Source organism: Dipodomys ordii, unplaced genomic scaffold (genome assembly GCF_000151885.1).
Source record: "Dipodomys ordii isolate 6190 unplaced genomic scaffold, Dord_2.0 Scaffold217, whole genome shotgun sequence".
Taxonomy (NCBI): domain Eukaryota; kingdom Metazoa; phylum Chordata; class Mammalia; order Rodentia; family Heteromyidae; genus Dipodomys; species Dipodomys ordii.
In genome coordinates, this window is record NW_012267433.1 from 246,579 (window position 1) to 267,589 (window position 21,011).

The 21,011-nt window shown below is 51.1% G+C and overlaps 1 protein-coding gene across 3 annotated transcripts in view; it reads right to left on the bottom strand.

Annotated features, from left to right (window-relative positions):
* Ankrd11 (ankyrin repeat domain 11) overlaps positions 1-21,011 on the bottom strand; it is an 85,031-nt gene that overhangs the window by 17,275 nt on the left and 46,745 nt on the right. For 2 of the 3 annotated variants that reach the window (XM_013035668.1, XM_013035669.1), the window contains exons 2-6: positions 16,975-17,119; positions 10,087-10,225; positions 1,690-1,860; positions 1,232-1,435; positions 20-162 (exon numbers count right to left, since the gene is read on the bottom strand). In XM_013035668.1, the coding sequence (XP_012891122.1) occupies positions 20-162; positions 1,232-1,435; positions 1,690-1,860; positions 10,087-10,225; positions 16,975-17,061 (744 nt within the window). In that variant the 5' untranslated portion in view covers positions 17,062-17,119. Of the gene's footprint in view, positions 1-19; positions 163-1,231; positions 1,436-1,689; positions 1,861-2,346; positions 2,444-10,086; positions 10,226-16,974; positions 17,120-21,011 lie in introns of those variants that run through there. The other variant, XM_013035670.1, reaches the window with a different exon arrangement.

Genomic DNA, 21,011 nt, shown 5'->3' on the forward strand with positions numbered 1-21,011 from the left:
GGCACAGGGAGATGCCAACCTTGTAGTGCCCGTTGTTGGCGGCATCGTGTAAAGGCGTGTCGTCGTCCAGGCCCTTGGTGTTCACCTCTGCGCCTGCGGCCAGCAGCTGCTTGGCGATGTCATAGTAGCCCCGGTTACACGCTTCATGTAGCGCTGTCCAGCCTGGAAACAGACACTTAGGACACTTGTTACGTAATCCTGAGCAGCGCACTCCAGCCTCTGAGATGCGGTCAATGACCAAGGACAGAGGCCTTGCACTAAAGGGCAATACCTAGAGAAGTAGGTTACAGCTCAGACAAGTCCTAAAATTTCCTTACTGTGGTGCTTTGTTTACATAATGAACAATTATTATTAACCTCACAGATAAATATCGTCTACAGCAGTAAATTTGTGAACACAGACTGTAAGAACAGTAACCTCATCTCTGTTCATCAATCCATACACAGAACCCTTCCGGAGAGCTCTGCGAGACTCTAGGGCTGCTGCTGCTGTCCTTCTTAGATCCCTATGGGCTGGGAGCCACACGAAGGGAAGTGGCTCTGGCAGGCAGCTCCCCTGGGAAGTTGTGAATCCACCGTCACACAGTGTGGCCAAAGGTTCAGCCTCTAAGGAAAAGTCCCACAGGAAGACTGATTTCCTACTGCAGAAAACTAAGCAGCAGAAGAAACCTGGAGCCCTGCACGAGGCCTATTTCCTTTGCCTCCTGCTCTCACTCAACAAGGAGCGCGTGCCTCTGGATCATGTGGCAGTGCATCATGGTGTGACTGTGCTTCATGCAAAAATGCAGCACTGGACTCACAACTGTAGAGCAGTACAACAAAGTCTTGCCTGGAATCTTCCGTTCTAGGCAGGTGCTTTCACATCTTAATGTAAAAAGTGATCTGTCTCAGTCCAACTTTTGCACCAAACTGTGTGGGTGAGGGAGTATCTTCAGGTCTGTATGTCCGCACAGACTTGAGTGTGCAGCTGGTGGTACAGAGCGCCCTCTGCTGGGGTGGTGCAGTTACTTCCTAAACACAATGCAGGGCCCTGGCCTGTGCCTGCACAACCCAGCAGAGTAAATACTCAAAACTCAGTTTTCGTTAACTATAACAAAAAGCAAAAAGATACTATGAAATACTCGCCCAGAGACACTGGTCTGTCTTTCTCAGAAACACAAAACGGTGCCATTATGGGTGTGTGGTTGGCCTGGGAGTGCCAAGCGAGCTGCTCAGAAGCAGGGCCTGCCTACCTGCAAAGTCCTTGACGTTGACGTCAGCACCCTCGCTGATGAGCTCCTTGATGCGCCGCGCATCCCCCCGGATGGCGGCTCGGTGCAAGCGGGTCTCTCCTCGCTCGTTTCTCTTGTTCACTTTATCTTTGGTTTTTGAGGCAGAGTTGGGCGTCCCCTTCTGACACACGGTAGACTGGGAGGGGTGCTTTGGTGTTGTGTCTACTGTAGGAACCAAGGAGAAGGCAGACAGGACATTACTGCATGTGGCACTGCTTTAGGAAATCTCGAGAACCTGGGCTTTCTCGTGAGGTTTGCCTAACACCAAACACTGCCAGGACCCCCCACCCAGTCTCAGGACCCCTGCTACCTGGGGCGTACCTGGGCTAGGGATCTGCATGGTGCCCACCTTCGCCCAACACCAAACACTGCCAGGACCCGCCACCCCAGTCTCAGGACCCCTGCTACCTGGGGCATACCTGGGCTATTCGCAGACTCCTCGGCTGTCATCTGCATGAGGAGAGCCACTTGCTGGCGCTCAGAGAGGGGGTAACCAGCTCGGATCCCAGACAGCCCCATGCCAAACAGCAGCCCAGACTTGCGGGCAACAGGCTCCTTCTTGATCCTCTTCCGTTCAGGACCCTGCTTCTCTGTGCAGCAGGTGAGGGAGAAAGGGAGGGGAGACTTCATGCCAATTCGTCAAAATCCAGGTCCTTACCTAACGTAATGGAGCCCCTGCACTCCACCCGACAGCTTAGAGAGCAACAGGAAGGCCTGTGAGAGGGAAAGGGACAGAGCTGGGAGCCTTGACGCCACCCCACCTCTGTGAGCAGTAGCTGTGAGAGACACAGTTTCATAGGCCCTGTTGTCAGCCCATCGGGTCTAAGCGTCAGCCTCCACCAGCCATCTGCTCCCTGCAGGTGCCTCTCCTGCGCTCCCAGCCTCGTGCCACACACGGAAGGCAGCAGGATGGTTTAGCTCTGCTGACCTGGCCCACACTGGAAAGGTCTCTATTATACATGTGTCTGCAATTAAACTCCTTCCCAGCCCGCCTCCAAACAAACAGTGCAGATATAAAATGGCAGACACAGTTTAAAATACATAAGTAAATCAAGGCCAACTTGTCAGTACTGTACCTTTCTTCTTGCTTCTAGGAACCTCCATTTCATGCCATGGTGCTTCGAGGAGCGTACCAGCCTTGCAGTACCACAACATGGACTGAGCTGGAGGCATCTAAAGGCATCAACACAGAGCACTAACAAGATACGATGTAACAGCTCGGCTGTTCCATCTTAGCCGCCTCCTAACAAGCAAGTCCTGGGCGCCTCTGACACGTAACAAACGCCCTGCCCTGCTCTATCAAAAAGACAAAGCTGCTTCTCGGAGCAGAGGTGGAGTGGGGACAAGAGACGCGCCCGCATCCCGTACTCAGTAGCGCAAAGGCTTTCACTCCTCCTTGCCCAGCAGTGGCTCTCCTTTGATGGAGACAGGGCAAGCCTCTGGGTACTCAATGCCCCATGGTTTGGAGAAGCCCCTGAGTAGGTTCAAGGTGGTTTCAGGATTTCCCATGTCTTAAGAGTGCAGGCTGCATGGTACAGGTTTGCTAAGGGTCTGCTACAGGGAGGGAGGAATGGGTCTGAGGCTTTCCTCTGCAGTGTTTTCCTGTTCCCTTTCACTCTGAAAATCCAGGAAAATTCCTCTTTGCAAGACTGAACCGACTCCTTCAGTGAGTGGTCAGTGCCTGACCCTACAGAGGTGGGCAACGGCAGCAAGATGGCCTCAGGAGACACATCTGAAGACGCCCTCACCATGGAAGGTTCTGGTCTTTGGTTTGTTCGCTTGTCTCTCTCTGTTCAGAGCCTTCAGGCCCCACAACCATTCAGTCATTCTAAGTTCTTTTTTTGTTCTTCTGTTAAGTAACTGCTACTTCTTTATAAAGTGTTTTACAACGCCTTTTTTTTGGGGGGGGGTGGGGGAGGGAGACAGTCCTGAGGCTTGAACTCATGACCCGGGCATTTTTCTTAAGGGTTTTTTTTTTTGCTCACTCTTTGACTTGAGCCACAGCACCATTTTGGCTTTTTGACTGTTAACTGGAGATGAGAGTCTCACAGACTTTCCTGCCCAGGCTGGCTCCAAACCGCAGTCCTCAGATCTCAGCCTTCTTCCTGGGTCGCTAGGATTACAGGTGTGAGTACCGGCTACAATGCTTTCTTAGAAATGGACCTTGTGATGTGCTGGAATGCATGCTGACGTGTGTGTCTCAGCCAACAGTGACATGCATCCACTTACAACGCAGGCCAACCCCTCTAAATTCTGCAAGCCACCACCAACTAGTGCTCAGAGCGACGACAGAGCGTGGGTGACCTCTGTGCCACGCCACTCTCCTTCCCTGCATCCCACACCGGGACCTGCCAGTAGAGCCAGCCACCTTCCCCTGCGGCAATGTCCACAGGGCGACAGAGAACAGACCAGGCAGCCAGGCTCCCCTCCACTTCCTTTTGGGGAAAGAAGCTCATTTGGACTGCATCTTCTGCTCCAGGGCCTCCGATCCCCTGGGCGCCCACAGCTCTGGTCTTGGACCCAGCTCTCTCAGTGCACTCACAGCCACAGGACTGCTCACAACAACCTGGGTGGAAATGTTGACTTCTGCATGACTCATGCCCACTTGACCCCAATGAGCAAATTAAGAGACCTGCTCCCTTCCCACCTCTTACCTAGAGCAATGAATGAATGACAGTTGGGAAATGTGAAATCTGCTGAGAATATGATGAAAGCAAAAACTCAGTAAAATACACATCACTCTCACAAGATTAGTAATTTTAGGAGTCAAGTGAGCGATCCAGCCTGTTTCCAAGCAGGAGGTGGCTACTACGGTGCTGGTTCAAGGTTATTTTCAGACCTCAAAGTACATATCTGTATGTATCGTTTAAAATAGAGTCTGTGTTGCCTTAGGCTGGACTCAAGTGACAGCCCAGCTTCAGACTCCTGAGTAACACGTTACATTTAAGATATCAAAGGAACATAATGGAAATGGACCAGGTCCAGGTGGGCAGCCTAAGGTAAATGTGGTTTCTAGAAGGCCATCCCAAGACCACTGAGCTGCACTTCTTTTGCTAGCTAGCTAAGAACAGCAAATCTGGCCCAGTCCTCTGAAGCAGCTGTTGCTAAATGCTCTGACCTTGTGCCAGCGTGGGACACACGGCTGGCTTCGGGGACGGCCGTGGCTCCGTCCTGCGCCCACTTGCTGCCCGCCTGTTCTCAGCCAAGAGGACTTCCAGCTGCTCCCAATGATATTTGGGGGAACCCTGTTTTATCCCATCAGGAAGAGCCTGTGTCCTGGACACACAGAAAACTCCCTAAATACCGATCCTTTGCATTCAGTAAGATGAAGCATAGCCACAGTGTGTAGCTCAAACCCTGCCTGCACCCGGAATGCCCAAAGTGCAACGGCGTGGCCCCACACGGACAGCTGCGGCCGCCTGTGCTCCCCGCCTGCTGTAATGCAGCCACGTGCCCCTGAGTTCCACAAAGCCTATGCTGGAGGGCAGGAGCCACCCCTCCCTGCTGTGGACAACCAAGCAAGCTCCTTAGGCATTTTGCTGAATTTCGTTTTTGGTATTGAAATCGAAGCAAGGTGGAATTTATATGAATTCCAAATGGTATTTTCTAAGTTGCCAACAGTACACTGGCAGGTTCGGGAAGTAAGCCAATGTCCGTGTGCCTGTAGAGTGGCAAATAAGGTGCAGGAATGCTTGAGAACTATATTCTGCAAGCTCTGAGGATCTGGGGTGAACTCCTAAGGCAGAGCACCAGAGAGAGCAAAGCATGAGAAGAAACGGGTCCATGGCCTTGTCAGCACCGGGGGCCCATCCCTGTGTATTTCCCAGTGGTCCTGCTACATGAAGAGTGGTATTTATCTTGGGTTGACGTAAGCTCAGCCAGTACACCCACCTCATCGTAAATAGCAGCACCCTGAGTTTCTGCAATACCTTTTCATTATTCTCTGTGCTGGGCTTCTTGTAAATGGGCAGCCATATCTCACCACTCAGCTAGCAAACACGTGATTCTACAAAAGGTTTCTTCTCTGGCCCACGCCAAGCTTTTTCTTGCGAAAGGGGTTGCGAGAGTGGCTCCCTTTACCAGAATTTTAGGAATTCACTTCCCGAAAGTGGGTTCATGGTAAGAAAGGCTTTTTAGCAGTGCAGCATCCTCTGGCAGTGAGCAACGTGAGCTTCCCCAGGGATGACCCCTGGCAGCACGTCCAGCTCCACGTTCACAGCGGCTGCCTCCTGGCTGTGGCCTGTTCACCAACAGCACATCCTGAAACTGCCCACTTCTGACACCTCCACCATGGTGCTGACAAACGCAGCAGTGGAACTCACTAGACACTGTGTGGAAAATGAACTATGCAACTTGTGGGTGGAGATGGGAAGGAAATACTGGGAGAGAGTGAGGGAAGGGGTGACGTTGTCCAAAAAGAAGTGTACTCTTTTGCGTGACTTATGTAGCGATAACCCCCTTTAAAAATTTTTTTCTTTTTGACAGTCTTGGGGCTTGAACTCATGGGCCTGGGCACTGTCCCTGAACTTTTTTTTACTCAAGGCTAGCACTCCATCACTTGAGCCACAGCGCTACTTGTAGCTTTTTCTGTTTGTGTGATACTGAGGAATTGACTCAGGGCTTCATGCATGCTGGCAAACACTCTACCACTGAGCCACCTTCCCAGATAGTGGGAACCCCTTTATATAACAATTGAAAAAAAAAAAAAAAGCTGCCAGGCACTGGTGGCTCATACCTGTAATCCTAGCTACTCAGGAGGCTGAGATCTGAGGATCGAGGTTCAAAGCCAGCCTGGGCAGGAAACTCCGTGAGACTATGATCTCCAATAAACCACTAGAAAACTGGAAGTAGCGCTGTGGCTCAAGTGGTAGAGTGCTAGTCTTGAGCTGAAGAGCTCAGGGACAGCGCCCAAGCCCTGAGTTCAAGAGCCCCATGACCCACCAAAAAAAAAAAAAAAAAAAGCCTATGACACATTTGTAGTTGTTCCTTCCCTGCTTATAGTACATCACACTTGAGGAAATGGAGGACCTCTGCGCTCCTACAGTGAAGGGTGCTCTGCCATTCTCCTTCAGAACACACTGTGCTCTGCTCTGGCGTGCACTGACCAGATCCCTCCACACCTCTCCCCACGCAGGCATCTGCCTTTCTCTATGCCTCAGTCTGTGACATTTCTGTAACTATAACTTCTAATTCATTCTTTTTTTATTTTGGGTTTAATACACTCTGTAGTCTAGCCGCTGAAATGTCAATTGTAGTGATAATTCATGTTCATTTTCAGGCTTTTCATATGACACACTGATAAAACCTGAGGGAAGTACTCAGGCCCTGAGTGTGTGTGCACGTGCACACCCCCCCCGCAGCCTTTCCCCTGTGCTCTCGTTTCACGCCCTCTCACGGCACACCCCACCGGTCTGCACTGTGCCAGCTGGCCAGGCAGGGCCTCCCGGGGCAGCAGCCGTCTGAGCTCTGGCACCGAGGGACGCTTGTCTCGCAGAGGTCTGCTCTGGTTCTAGTTAGGGCACACACGGCTTTCCAGGGGTGTAAGGAAGCACAAGCACTAACACTAGCCCTACTAGAGTAGCAGCCGATTGGGTAGAAGCCTCTCATTCCTCCTCAGCAGCTCCCAACAGAGGACAGTGTTTTCCCTGATAGCCCAGTGTGTACAAAAGACATGGCTCTCTCATAGGGACAGGGCTTCCATGGCCTCCAAAGCCCGAAACCTCAACCCTGGGGCCTGGCTCTCGGTTTGAGACATTACTTGGCCCTGGCATTGCTGAGCTACGTGCACCAAGGTGCGCTTCAAAGCATGGTGTTACATTTAACATTTTAAACTGTGGGCCTTTCTAACAAGGTAATTGCTTAGGATAGAGTTCACCACATTGCCAGAACAGGAAGACCTCTAACTTCTGGGCCATCATGTTCCCTCGCAATGCTCTGGGGGGGACTCAGAACAGCCTTTGCTCTTTGAGAAACCAGGAGTCATCAGGATCTCAGGAATGAGCACCTAACACTGAATCGCTGTGTGAACACTTACATGTTGGCATGCTGAGCAAACCCTCAGATTCCAGAGACAACAGACTTGTTCAAAGGTAAAACAAGAAAAATTTTGTTTTCCTCCTTGTTCCAAAGAAGTATGTCATGTTACAGTGAAACTCTGATTCCAGACCTCCTCTGACATGGCAGCTCTGAAGCTGTGTCACATGTAGCCTTCTAAAGGCCGTCAGGAAGCTAAAATAGGGACATCTGTGAGGTTGCACGAAGTTTCTGGAGGAAAATGACATATTAGGTAATAGGCTAATGTTTATATTCATTATAGGCTTTGAAATTTCTGGGAAAATACACAGAATATAAAAAAGGGAGGAACTGGAGGTGTTGCTCAGGCGGCAGAGCGCTAGCCCTGCCCCTCCCCCGGAAAGCCGTGTGAGAGCGATGCCTAGTGCCAACACCAACAAACAGAGCAATATCATTTGAAGCAAATCTAACACATCATATAATCCCACCGTGAGTAGTTTCAGCAATAAAGCTCTTCAAACCGAGCAGACCAAGTAAGAATTGGGTAGACCCCACCCTCCTGCAGATGAAGAGGACAGAAAACGATCCAATCTGGGAAAAGGCTCTAAAGAGGGTGCCCTCTAGGGCGGAAGAGTGGTCTTCTTTGGAGGCAGCAGTCACTGGCTCTGTGCTGCCGCCTATTTTGCTATTCAGACAGCCTAGCCAGCGAGTAACAGGGCTTGTCAGCCTTCCGCTGGCTGTTGAGATGGACCCTCCCTCCTGCTTCCCTTTCACCCCCAGGCAGAACAGCAGCCTGGTTCTGGACATGCTGTTGTCCAGGATTTCTGGACCACAAGGAAAATGTGTTGTGCCGCCCTCCTATTTACCTGGACAACCACTGTGTCTAGCTGCCATTCAGGTACCACACTGATGTACAACCTCAGAATGCTGGCTTTTGATCAGGCTCTGACTCACAACAGACAGAACTGTATTGTTCTTGGCAGGCTGCCCCTAGCCCTGACTAAGCACTGAGGAGGAGGCCGCACCTCCCATGGGCTGGGCTGTCCATAGCAGGGTTCAGGAAACAAGAAACTATTCCTGTGGCCATTTGGTAGCGCTGAGAGGAAGCTAGGCAGACTCTTGCCACTTGGGGGCACAGCTATGGAAACTTTGCTACTAGAAACCCTGAAGCTAGCTCCCTGATAATCCCACCTTCCTGGGCTCCACTGCTTCCCTCTTCCAGGCAGCATGTTCTCAGCAGAGGGCGCTGGGGGATGCTGGCAGGGAGTGGGATGCCTGGGATGCTTCACTGGATCTAGCATCTGCAATAACAACTTCCCAGACAGAGCCAGGATCTGCTTTGGGTGGCTAAACCACCCTCTAAGGAGGTCTGACACTCCCCACTGCCCTGGCCCAAACCATCATTCATCAAGGTTAAAAATCATGCCGGAAGGGGTGACATTCATCAGGATGCACTGTACCTATGAACTGAACTCTGACAAACAGGTAACGTTTTAAACCACTTTCCCAGCCTCCAGAACCATGAGCCAAAATAAACCCCTTTTTAAAATTTATGTGCCACACAAATCTTGCTTGCAGCGGTAGCAGAGCACCGGTACTTTGCTCATTCACTCTTTCAGCAAGATTTCCAGAGCCGGCAGGGCCACCTCAGGTCTCTTTCCAAACCCCAGAGTCACTATCCAAAAAGTGAATAACCCACTGGGAAGGCCATACACTGCTATCACCAGAAGAAGGGTCTGGGGTCTGGTCTGACCCCAGGGCCCTCAGGGGGCAGCCCCAGCCTCTCCCGCCTCCCAGAGCCGAAGCCTGCAGCGTTCCCTCAGTAGACGCTGTCCAAAAGCACGCATGTCCACCACACTCCCACACTTCCTCCCAGGCAGCCGTGCTGAAGGTGGAGATTCCCACTCCTGCCCACCGCCTCAGGACAGGAGCCATGGGAACCAGCCCACACCACCTTCTCACCCCACCCAAAGAGCAGGCCACTTTGCTGGCCTCTGACCACAGTCTCTGAGCAGTGTCTGTAGGCATATTCAGGGGAGTACCATTTGGAGGAGAGGCGGGTGAAGGACCTTTGACTACTACGAAAACACAAAGGCTGCGGTTTCCTGGACTCTGCCAATAAAAGCTGTGACACGGGACTCATTTCTAGTGGCTCTCCTCTGTGTCGCTGAGATTGCTCAATGATCCTCAGGTGCGCCTCTTGTCTCGGGGTCTTCCCCACCCCTGCATGCAGCTTCCTTCCTGAAGTCTTAGACGTCAGCGGTGGAGCCCACTGCCCACAGGGCGTTCACCCCAGGCCTTATGATGTTTTGGTGTTGTGCTGCCCCCACCCCAACCCTACAAAGATCTCAGATGATAGCAGGGCGGAAGGCCTTTGAGTAAGAGGACCATCCAATGGAGAAAGTAGGCACAGGCCAGCAGCAGGGCCATGGCCCTCTGTAAGATAGAACCAACCTGGGAGTGTACACAGTGAGGGATGCTGAGCCCCACACCAGCTTCTCAGTACCCTAAGACCACTACTCCCACACCCACTCAGGCCAACTACCGTCTGCCTCTCCCTGGCAGGACTTCCTTTGGGTCTATGACAACCAGTGGAGCAGCCGTGGGGGAAAGCACGTCTTTGCTCTGTGTGCGCTTCCTGGGGTGTGCACAGAGCAGCGTCCCCAAGAGGAGACGGAACCTGGAGGCTGGTTTCCTGTCCTTGCTGTGGCGTACCCATGGCTGCGTGGGGGTTACACAGACTCCTCGTGGGTGCAGTGTGGCTGGGCTGGGCAGGGCTGGGAGGACTGGCTGAGGCCTGGTACCTGTGTCCGAGTCCTTCTGCTCTCCATTGGCCCCCGCCGTGAAGGGCAGCTTCCGCTTGGTGGCCCGCTCTCTCACCTCCTTCCCCCCATCACTGCGGTCCAGCTTTGGGGTCTTGGCTAGAGAAACTTTGTCTTTATCCTAGAAAACAAAGGGCCACATTTAGACTTTACTCCTAGATGAAGCAATCACGTCAGTTATGAATTTGTTTCATGTGCCAGAAATGGGGCAGTCTGGTTTCTCTCGCCACATGTGTGGGGTCAGGCGGGCTCCAGTGGTGCCAAGGACCAGAATCTCCAGTCTGACTGTGATAGGGCCTTGGGCAGGGCCGTGGGGGTACACCACTGGTCCTACACCTGAAGGGTTCCCCGCCAACAGCTGCTGAGGGCAACATGCTACCCCACATTCCACGGTCCTCCTCCCCCACCTACCTCCTATCCTCATCCTGGACCTGGAACACAAGGGGTCGTGGGTAGGAGAATAAGAGAAACAAGGAAGAGAACTGACCATAGCCCCACTCAAGAGTTTCTCTTGCAAGCTAAGATCCCAAGAACTCTAATTCCAGCCCCTTCCACTGGCACCTGTCTGCCTTTGTGGCAGTACTGTAGGGTGGGTACAGTGGCCACCCCTAGAGGTGGGAGTGGGCACACTCGGCATGTATGCTCGGGACGCAGTGCGTCCTGTGCCTCCTGAGGTTCCCTTACGTATGCCAAGCAAGGGCAAGGCCTGGTGGCCACAGCACACATGAAAGGAAGGAAGGAAGAGCAGGAAGACCAGCTAGCTTGTGAACTCAGGTGGAGGGACCAGCTACAACAGAAGCAGCACCTCATACAAGGGACACCTGCCTTGTGGAGCGAAGGTGAGCTCTGTGGCTGCTGCAGCCACTTTCCTAAGTGGCTGGAGGAGCTGTGAGTAGAGGCTTGTAGAGTCTGACAGCACCTTAGACTGGGCAGCAGTGGCAAGCTGACTTCTTTGGCTTCACAGCCTACACCTAAGTGGGCTGCCCTCACCAGTGGCCACGCACACAGCCCCAGGGAAGACAACAGAGGGGCACACAGCACACGGGTGCGGCAGCTGCCTCAGATAGGAAGGCACAGACACCAGAAAGCCCAGGGCCCCCCAAGGAGCTTTCTGAAAGTTTCCCAAGGTAAGCTACTGGCAAACACGGTGCAGGAAGTTAAGAGAGTGGCCCTCAAAGCAGCAGGCAGACACCTGTCTGCCCCTGGTAGAAGCTCAGTCACTGCCCTAGGAGCCCCCGCGTGACCTAGGCACTTCCTCCAGCTTGAACTGATCAACTCCGTATCGACTGAACCTCGTAGCTGAGAAGCCATGCTTTCCCAAAGCATGCTGCGGGCTCAGAGCAGGGCGATGTGGCAGCCCGAGGGAGGAAGGGCCTCAGCTGTGCAGCACTCACCCCTGCCCTCCAAAGAGGCAGATGCAGGCACCCCTGCCACAGCACCCCAGTCCACTGGGGGTGAGAGAGACATTCCCACACGGAGCCTTCGCAACGCTACACAGGCACAGAGCACACACCATCTCCAATTTGCAATTAAACACTTTTTGTAATATAGGGAGAGAAGAAGATATAATACGTATATAAATTCTTGTGGATAACAGACAAAGAAGACATATTTTCAACTCTTTTGGTGAGCCTAGCTCCAGAACTTGAGAAAGGCATTCACTGGAAATAAAATTATGAACCAACATTCCTTATGAACACAGACAAGAACTCTCCAGATAACACCCACAAACCCCATCTATCTGGATATATGAAAAGATAACGCAAATGATCCAACTGCTGGTAGCTTACACCTGCAATTCTGGCTACTTGGGAGGCAAAGAATGGAATAATCATAGTTTGAACCTAGATTGCACAGAAAAACTCACAAGACTTTCTCAACCCAAAGCTGGGTACAGTAGAACATGCCTGTCATTCTTTTTTTTTTTTTTTGGGTCCGGTCGTGGGGCCTGAACTCTGGGCCTGGGCGCTGTCCCTCAGCTCTTCAGCTCAAGGCTAGCGCTCTACCACTTGAGCCACAGCGCCACTTCCGGATTTTTTCTTTTTGCTTATGTGGTGCTGAGGAATCGAACCCAGGGCCTCGAGCATGCAAGGCAAGCGCTCTACCACTGAGCCACCTTCCCAGCCCGTGCCTGTCATTCTTGATGACAGGACTGGGAAGATGGTGGTTCTAAACCAGCCCAGGTTGAAAAGCTCATGAGAGTTCATTTCAATGGAAGGGGCTGGATGGATAGCACATGCCCATCATCCTGACACAGGCTGACTGAGGCCCAGGCATGTGTCTGGGGAGAAAGCAGGACTCAAAAGCTATCAGTAAGCCGGGCGCCGGTGGCTCCCGCTGTCATCCCAGCTACTCAGTAGGCTGATATCTGAGGATCATGGTTCAAAGCCAGCCTGGGCAGGAAAGTCTGTGAGACTGTTATCTCTAATAAACCACTGGAAAACTGGAAGTGGCGCTGTAGCTCAAGTGGTAGAGCGCTCGCCTTGAGCTGAAGAGCTGAGGGACAGTGCCCAGGCCGAGTTCAGCCCCACAATCGACCCCCCCCCAAAAAAGCAGCTATCAGCAAAAACAGGGCTGAAGGAATGTCTCTGTGGTAAAGTACCTGCCTAGTAAGCAAAAAGGGCTTGGGTTCTAACTTAAATATGGGGCGGGGGGGAAGCAAACAAGGGGCTGGGAAGGTGGCTCAGTGGTAGAGCACTTGCCTTGCATGCCTGAGGCCCTGGGTTCGATTCCTCAGCACCACATAAGCAGAAAAAGCCAGAAGTGGTGCTGTGGCTCAAGTGGTAGAGTGCTGGCCTTGAGCTGAAGAGCTGAGGGACAGCGCCCAGGCCCAGAGGTCAGGCCCACCAACGACAAAAAAAAAAAAAAAAAAAAAAGCCAACAACACAACCTAAAACCCACAAATGGTAAGAATAACAAATGAGTAGATAAACATATAATTTACACACTGAAAAACTAAATGAAAAGAAAATAATGCACATGTTAGCAGCTGTGACAATGGGAGCAAAATCTGGAAGAAAGTGAGGGAAGGGTAACATTGTCCAAAAACAAATTACTCTAAGGGGGCTGGGAAGGTGGCTCAGTGGTAGAGCGCTTGCCTTGCATGCATGATGCCCTGGGTTCAATTCCTCAGCACCACATAAGCAAAAAGAAAAAAATCCGGAAGTGGCGCTGTGGCTCAAGTGGTAGAGCGCTAGCCTTGAGCTGAAGAGCTGAGGGACAACGCCCAGGCCCAGAGTTCAACCCCGAGATTGAAAAAAGCCAGCGACGGAAGTCAGCGCTGCCGGGGACACGTCCCCAGTGTGCTCAGAGCTACTCCTGCGGTGCAGGTGATGTCTGTGGAGGGGGACAGCTAGCGAGTGTCAGAGAGGTCACTTCTGTGGGCAGCACTGGACACTCTTTGGTTCTCTAGGCCAGAATCCTCTGGAAACAGTGAAGTTGTCTGCTGGTTCCGACTGAGCCTGTTTCCAGTTTGGATATTCGATACACATTTTTGCCCTCTCTCTAACGTACTAGTCTGAGGCAAGCGGTGTTACAGACCCACGTGCCCTGTTCCATGCCATCCACAAATAGTTCACTGAGATCACTGAAAATCACTAAAACACGTTGCTTTTGATAACATGTTGCTGTATCTGAGCACATGGTGTAACCAGTCTGGGGCCCTGCCCAGAGCAGGGGCTTTGCCATGTCTCCGAGCTTTGCCACCAACAGATCCCCTGCTCTCCCCAAAGAACAGAGACAAAAGTGATATATCAGGCACTTCCTTTTCCTTGACTCCATCCCAGGTCACCAGGACCGCTAGGAAAGCACCAATAATGCTGAGTGCCACTGCACAGGAACTTTAGCATTACGTCTGATAGCCTTCAGGAATAGTATAACAACAACAACGTAACTAAAACACACCTACCCTGGTGGCAGAGAGCAGGAGACACCAAGTCTAATCCCCACACCTCTCACGGCCAATACGAGATGTCAATTTTGATGTGTGGTCTCAGCATGCACTGAGCTCAACCCGAGATGACGACCACAGCAGCTTGAATACCTTGATGCTCGATCAGCTGGGAAAGTGGCACTGCACCTTGGTCACTGTTGCCAATTTACTGCGACTTGGCCTTCCCTACAGGGTCCCCTGTCTAGATGGCCTTACCCCAAGCCAAGCCCATCATTCTCCAAGCCTTTCAGACGCTGCCTCCTGCACAACTTCTGAGAGCTATGCTGGGACCATTAGTTATTTCTCTACCATCTGTTTAACTCTGTAGTTAGACTGGTTACCAAAACAAGAGCAACACAGATAATGTCTGTGTGAGGCTGAGGCTTCCTGTTCCTGTGTATTTACTGCATTCAACCTTTGACCTCCCTGCCACCACCCTAACATTGATTGAGTCTGTGAGACCCAACTGCAAAACTGGTCTCACTCTCTTATAGACATCTTGGGGTTTTTGGGACTTCTATTTGTATCTATCATTTGGACACAAGGAGCTTTTTGTTGTTGTTGTTGCTTGTGGAGCCTGAACTCTGGGCCTGGGCACTGTCCCTCAGCTCTTCAGCTCAAGGCTAGCGCCTCTACTACTTGAGCCACAAGTGCCACTTCTGGCTTTTCTGCTTATGTGCCTCATGCATGCAAGGCAAGCACTCTACCACTGAGCCACCTTCCCAGTCCACGAGGAGCTTTTGATCTTAATTAGGTAAGCAGACAGTCCCTAGAGCCAACTCCACCCTCTAGAGTTAAACATATACCACACCTATTTCTCCAACAATCTCGGGGGAATTCTGTTGGCTTTTGGAGAAACACCTGTTAGACAAGCAAGCTATCATGTGAGCCACACACCCAGATCTTTTTGTTTTTATTTTTCAAATGGAGTCTTTGTGCTTATGCCCAGGACGACTTGGACTGCAATCCTCCTAACCAGGCTTTCTGTGTAGATGAGGTGACAGGCATGCAACATCCTACCCAGGTTTTTAGTGGTTGAGATGAGTCAGAGAACTTTTTGCCTAATTAAGTCTTGAATCCCAATCCTTCAGATTTCCATCCCTTGAGTAGCAGGGATTACAGGCACAAACCATGATAGCTGGCTCTCTGGGAAATTCCTCAACAGGGGACCATGCTAAGCCGAGAGGCAGTGAGAGGGGCTGCAAGAGAACAGTGAGCAACCTGGCCTCCATAAACTAGGCGGCTGAGTGCTGGGACCGCGCGCCCTCAGAGCAGAGCTGCCCCCACGGACACAAGGCAGAGGCAGATACCAGACACCTTGGTATCCGAGTCAGAGGTCACTGCCGAGGCTCACAGACCTTACAATGAGGCAAGACAACCCTCTGGTCTGAGTGACTACAGGGGCTGAGCTGTGTGTGCTCTTTCTAGGGTCAGCTTCAGTGTGGAGGTGGAGCGATGACAACAGAGCCATTTCCCTTGTCTGATGCCTACAACTGTGTGATTTTGTAGTGTGGAGAACTATGGTTCGATCAGGAGTGGCCTGATCGCTTTAGGCTAACAGCTAAGAGCGGGACTTACTAGCATACCAATGGTTTCTCTCAGCATCCTGTTGGCCCAAGCTGCCATTTCAGGCCACACATGTGCCTCTCCACCAGCTCCCTCTCATGAACTCACACATGCCAGGCAGGACTCACCATAGACCCCAATCAGTAACAAACTCAGCACCACGGTGATGTTCATCTATCACAAGCCTTAGCCGCAGACTCGGCTGTGCGGTGGCACCATGTCACAGCACAAGACATTCCAAAAGGAGGAGCAGGTAGGTGACATACTGCCCAGAAAGCCAAGGGTCTGGGGGGAGGGGGAGCGCAAATCTAGTTTTTGTCTAAGGAGCACATAAACTTATCATGACCACGAATCATTTCACTATCAACCAAACTGACTCTCTCCTTGTTACATTTCACATGTGGAATATCGGCTAACCCCTCCCCCGCCCCCCACCAGACCAGAATATTATCAGAGATGAAGGTACAGCAGAGCACAAGCAGTAGCAACAGTCCAAGTGCCAGGATGGGGACAGACAGCAGAACAGGAGCAGCATCTTAAAATGCGTGCTAGCTAGTGACTGCACCAAGGTGATGCTACCTGCCCAGCAGTGAACTCGAGGACCTGACGGCTACAGCATGGCTATGAGAAGAGCGGAGATCGTGAGGATGAAGGGATTCTCCCCACCATGTGGTTGGTTTCTTCCCCACTGCACATCACAGCTCATCAGCTCAGAGGTGCTTCTGCACTACCCATCCCCACAGAATACGAAGCTGGGTCTTAGGGCAGCTCGTGGACTTGGTAAAGAGCAGCTAGAACAATAACTCACAGCAAAGTGTGAAGCTGAGCTTCATTCTGTCCCAGTCCAAGCTCATCTGAGTCTACCTCAGCACTGATGACAGAATGTGCACATCCCTCAGTCTGGTATTTTCTACAGCAGTGATTAAACTATGGTGGCTTACATTTAGATTTTGTTGCCTATTACTTCTAGAAAAAACAAAACTTCGACAGACATACAATTCATCACTTTTTATATTAGTTAACTGATGAGTCTCACTGAAACCATGACAGAAATCCTAGAATACAGAGGACAAAAATGGATAACCCAATCAAGACCGCTTCAGGGAGCCAAACTACTAAAATGAACTAAAGCTTGGCTTGAGAACATGCAACCAAGATCCTTTAGGGAGTGTGGCTCCCTGCACATCCACAAACTCCACCACTACGCCTGCCAGGCGAGAGAGATAAGGCTTCTACAAGGTCAGCCGAGAGCAGATGGCTGAGCTGCAGTTCTAACCACAGTGAATACAATGCTTTTCCAGACCTAGTCGCAGCTCTTGGTGGTCTAGGAGAGCCCAGGCTAAGCAAGTAAAAAAGAGTCAACTAAGTTTTACCTTTTTCCCAGTTTGTTTCTCTACCATGTCGTTGCTGAGAGGAAAGTCTTCTTGCTGTGGTGTTTTAGAACACCCACCCTTGGGCATCGTTTTGCTCCCCTCGTTTGATCTTCATTTATGCTACCATCGCTTCGTCATCAACTGTCTGCTTCAAAAGAGAAAACATGAGATTAAAAATTGGTAAAGCAAAGCCAGAAGTGGAGCTGTAGCAAGTGGTAGAGCACTGGCCTTGAGTGAAACAGTTCAAGTTCAAGCTCTTAGTTCAAGACCCAGGACTAGTAAAAACCAAAGCTGGTGAAGCCAACAAGGCAGGACAAAACCAAACTGACCAGCTGACCAGCTAAGGTGTGCAACCACTCTGACCTGGGCTGCAGGGCCCTGGTACCTCTGAGGCAAGCTCCCAGGGCTACTGACAGTGCAGTGACAGGGACAAAGTAGATCAAGGAGGCCGAACCCTGCCAGTGCCTGGTCTTAGGCTCCTTTGGCGAGAACACCACCACTGGTGGAGAGGGCTGAATGGGGCCTAGGGGCTCTGCCTCTGCTGTTCCCTCTGCACAGACAAGGCTCCATGAGCACCTTCACCCTCAGGTCAGGCGGATCATGAGTTTAAGGCTTAGCACTCAGCCACACAGAATCAGCTCCCGTCCTTCACACACCCAGGCAGAAGGCAGGAGGAAAAATCTGCTTCTCATAAGGCACCAAGCACACCTAATTAACCCTACAACCTCTTTCAGGTAAATGTCCAGATGGCAAGCACAAGCATACGATGCTTTGAGGAAGGCCTCAAGGTCTCCGTCTATGCCTGCAGCTACAGACTCTTCCTGAGCTAGAAGCTCTGCTTCATGTTTCCCAGGAAATCTGAAGACATGCACTGCATTGAACATTTTGGCATCTAAACACTTGCTGGTCAGGGGCCATTTCTTAAGAGTTAGACAAGGGTTCACCTACAAATGAACCCTTTTGTCCATACTTTATACACAAGCCAACCATTCCTTGCTAACCACCAAGTAACTAGAAAAATATTTCTCTGGCACAAAGCCTAAAAGGATTTCAAACTAGTCCATTGCTCCTGAGCCATCTGTCCTGCCCTGCCTCCTGACCAATAGAGTACAGCAGGCTTCCATCCTTCTGTCCAGCCTCCTTCTAGTCTCTTCTCTCTCAGTATGATTTATCTGCACCCTAGCTTTTCAGTAGCACTGATAGGAGGACCAAGGAAAAACATGTCTGATTTATCTTTTTTGTAACCTCTAGGCTCCACACACTCATATACACACATGCATGCGCACGCGCATACACACACACATGCGCACGTTCACACCCTGTACTCTCTTCCCTTGGCAACATACCATGCTGCATGAAGCACCAATTCAACCGTGTTCTGTACCGTAGCCCTACTTCTCTGCTTCTCTCTTCAAGGTCACACTGAGAGTCATTTCTCACGTCCCCAGGCCCTGCTGTGAAATTGCAGGACCCTTCTTTCTACATAACATCATCTTAAGATCCTGCCCTGTTTTTCAACAGTAATGGATAAAACCTGCTTTTGGTATCTAGCATAAGAACACATGTAAAGGTATTTTGAGGAGAGGGATAAAGCAGTCAAGATATTAATTTCCACTGGGAGCCGGTGATTCACACCTGTAATATTAGCTACCCAGGAGGCTGAGATCTGAGGATTACAGTTCAAAGCCAGCCTGGGCAGGAAAGTCCCAAGACTCTTATCCCCAATTAACCACCAGAAAACTGGGAAGTGGTGTTGTGGCTCAAAGTGGTAGAGCTCGAGCCTTAAATAAAGGAGTGCAGGGACAGTGCCCAGGCCCTAAGTTCAAACCCCATACCCAACTCCTTTCTACTCTCTGACCAAAAAAAAAAAAAAAAAAAGAAAAGAAAAAAGACATTCACTTCCTACTGTCTCTCCAATAATGCCAGAGAGCAGAATACCTCCATCCATATGGGTATGTTTTCTCTACCTAGAACTGTCATCTCTACATTATGCAATTTCCCCCACAAAAGTGGGCTGTCTTCAGAGGTAGAGTGTGGCTCCGATGGTAGACTGCTGGCCTGGGAAACACAAGACACCGCGGGGGCAGGGGCAGAGAGGTTCTCATTGGAACTGCGGCTTTGTATGAGAAGGGTACAAATTTAAAGATGATTAGGTTTTGAGGGGTAGGAACTCAGGATGTGAAGGGGCTGAGTATGATTGTAGTATTCCTTATCTATGAAAACAAATAATGAAAGCCATTAAAATTGTTGTAAAGGGGAGACAGGATAAGAAACAATAATGGAGGAGGTAAATTTGATCAGATACATTAATTATATGCACAATACCTTTGTACAATAAGTATATGTTAATAAAAGGAAAACTATTAAATTTTATTTAAAAATAGAATAGCTGGCTGGGTGGGTGCCAGTGTCTATATACTAGCTACTCATAAGGCTGAGATCTGGGGACTACATTTTGAAGCCAGCCCAAGCAGGAAAGTCTAAAACTCTTATCTCCAATTAACTGTTAAAAAAAGCCAGAAGTAGCACTGTGGCTCAAATGGTAGAGCACTAGACTTGAGAAAAAAAAAGCTCAGGGACAGCACCCATGTCGTGAGTTCAAGCCCTAGAACTGACACACATACATACACACACCCCTTGCCTATCCACTCATAGTAAATAAAATGAATGAGCAGTTTCCACGGGAACGCCCTGGCTGCAGCTGTGTCTGTGGACACTGCACAGAAGGACAGTGGCGCTGAAGCCCAAACAAGGACCTCATGCGTGCCAGGCAAGCCCTGTACCACAGAGCCGCACCCCACCCCTAGTGGTCGACTAAACACAAAGCAGGGAAGAAAAGGGCATTCTCACTCCTGAATTTTTTCCTTTTTTCGGTACTGGATACCTTTCTTTCATTTTAATTTTTTTTTTTCTCAAGGCTACCCCCTTACCACTTGAGCTGATCCTCCACTTCCTGCTTTTTGCTGGTTAACTGGAGATTTTTCTGCCTGGGCAGGCTTTGAACAGCAACACTCAGATCTCAGCTGGCAAGTGGTGAGATTACAGGTGGGAGCCACCAGAGACCAACTGACTGGATCTGAGGTCTGGCAAGATGCGACGTGAAAGCCCATGCAGGTGAGCTAGGCCACTCTGCTCTGCGGAGGACGCAGAGGCCTCCTTACCTCACGGCTCATCTACCACAGCTTCTGACTCATTACCTCCCGACACCAAGAGTTCTCTTCCCTCAAAGACACAGAAAAATAGCTTCCCAGCACTGAACAAGAACAGAGTCCAGAAAACCATAAGTCTGTGGAGGTCTTCAAAAACAGAAAAATGCCTGGGCGCTGGTGCAACCCACAGGAAAAGCCACTGCAGTGGATGTCCCCACAAGGCAGGGGCAGCACGTCCACACGTGGGGAAAAGCGCTGTCCAACCCTGCTGGCATACAGAGCGTGGGGACAACGTCCAGCGGCGGTGGCTGAAGGGGGGCTGGCATACAGAGCGTGGGGACAACGTCCAGCGGAGGTGGCTGAAGGGTGGCTGGTATATAGAGCGTGGGGACAACGTCCAGCAGAGGTGGCTGAAGGGTGGCTGGTATACAGAGCGCGGGGACAACGTCCAGCAGAGGTGGCTGAAGGGTGGCTGGCATATAGAGCGTGGGGACAACGTCCAGCGGAGGTGGCTGAAGGGGGGCTGGCATATAGAGCGCGGGGACAATGTCCAGCGGAGGTGGCTGAAGGGGGGCTGGCATATAGAGCGCGGGGACAATGTCCAGCGGCGGTGACTGAAGGGTGGCTGGTATATAGAGCATGGGGACAATGTCCAGCGGCGGTGGCTGAAGGGTGGCTGGTATACAGAGCGTGGGGACAACGTCCAGTGGAGGTGGCTGAAGGGGGGCTGGTATATAGAGCGTGGGGACAACGTCCAGCGGAGGTGGCTGAAGGGTGGCTGGTATATAGAGCATGGGGACAACGTCCAGCAGAGGTGGCTGAAGGGTGGCTGGCATATAGAGCGCGGGGACAACGTCCAGCAGAGGTGGCTGAAGGGTGGCTGGTATA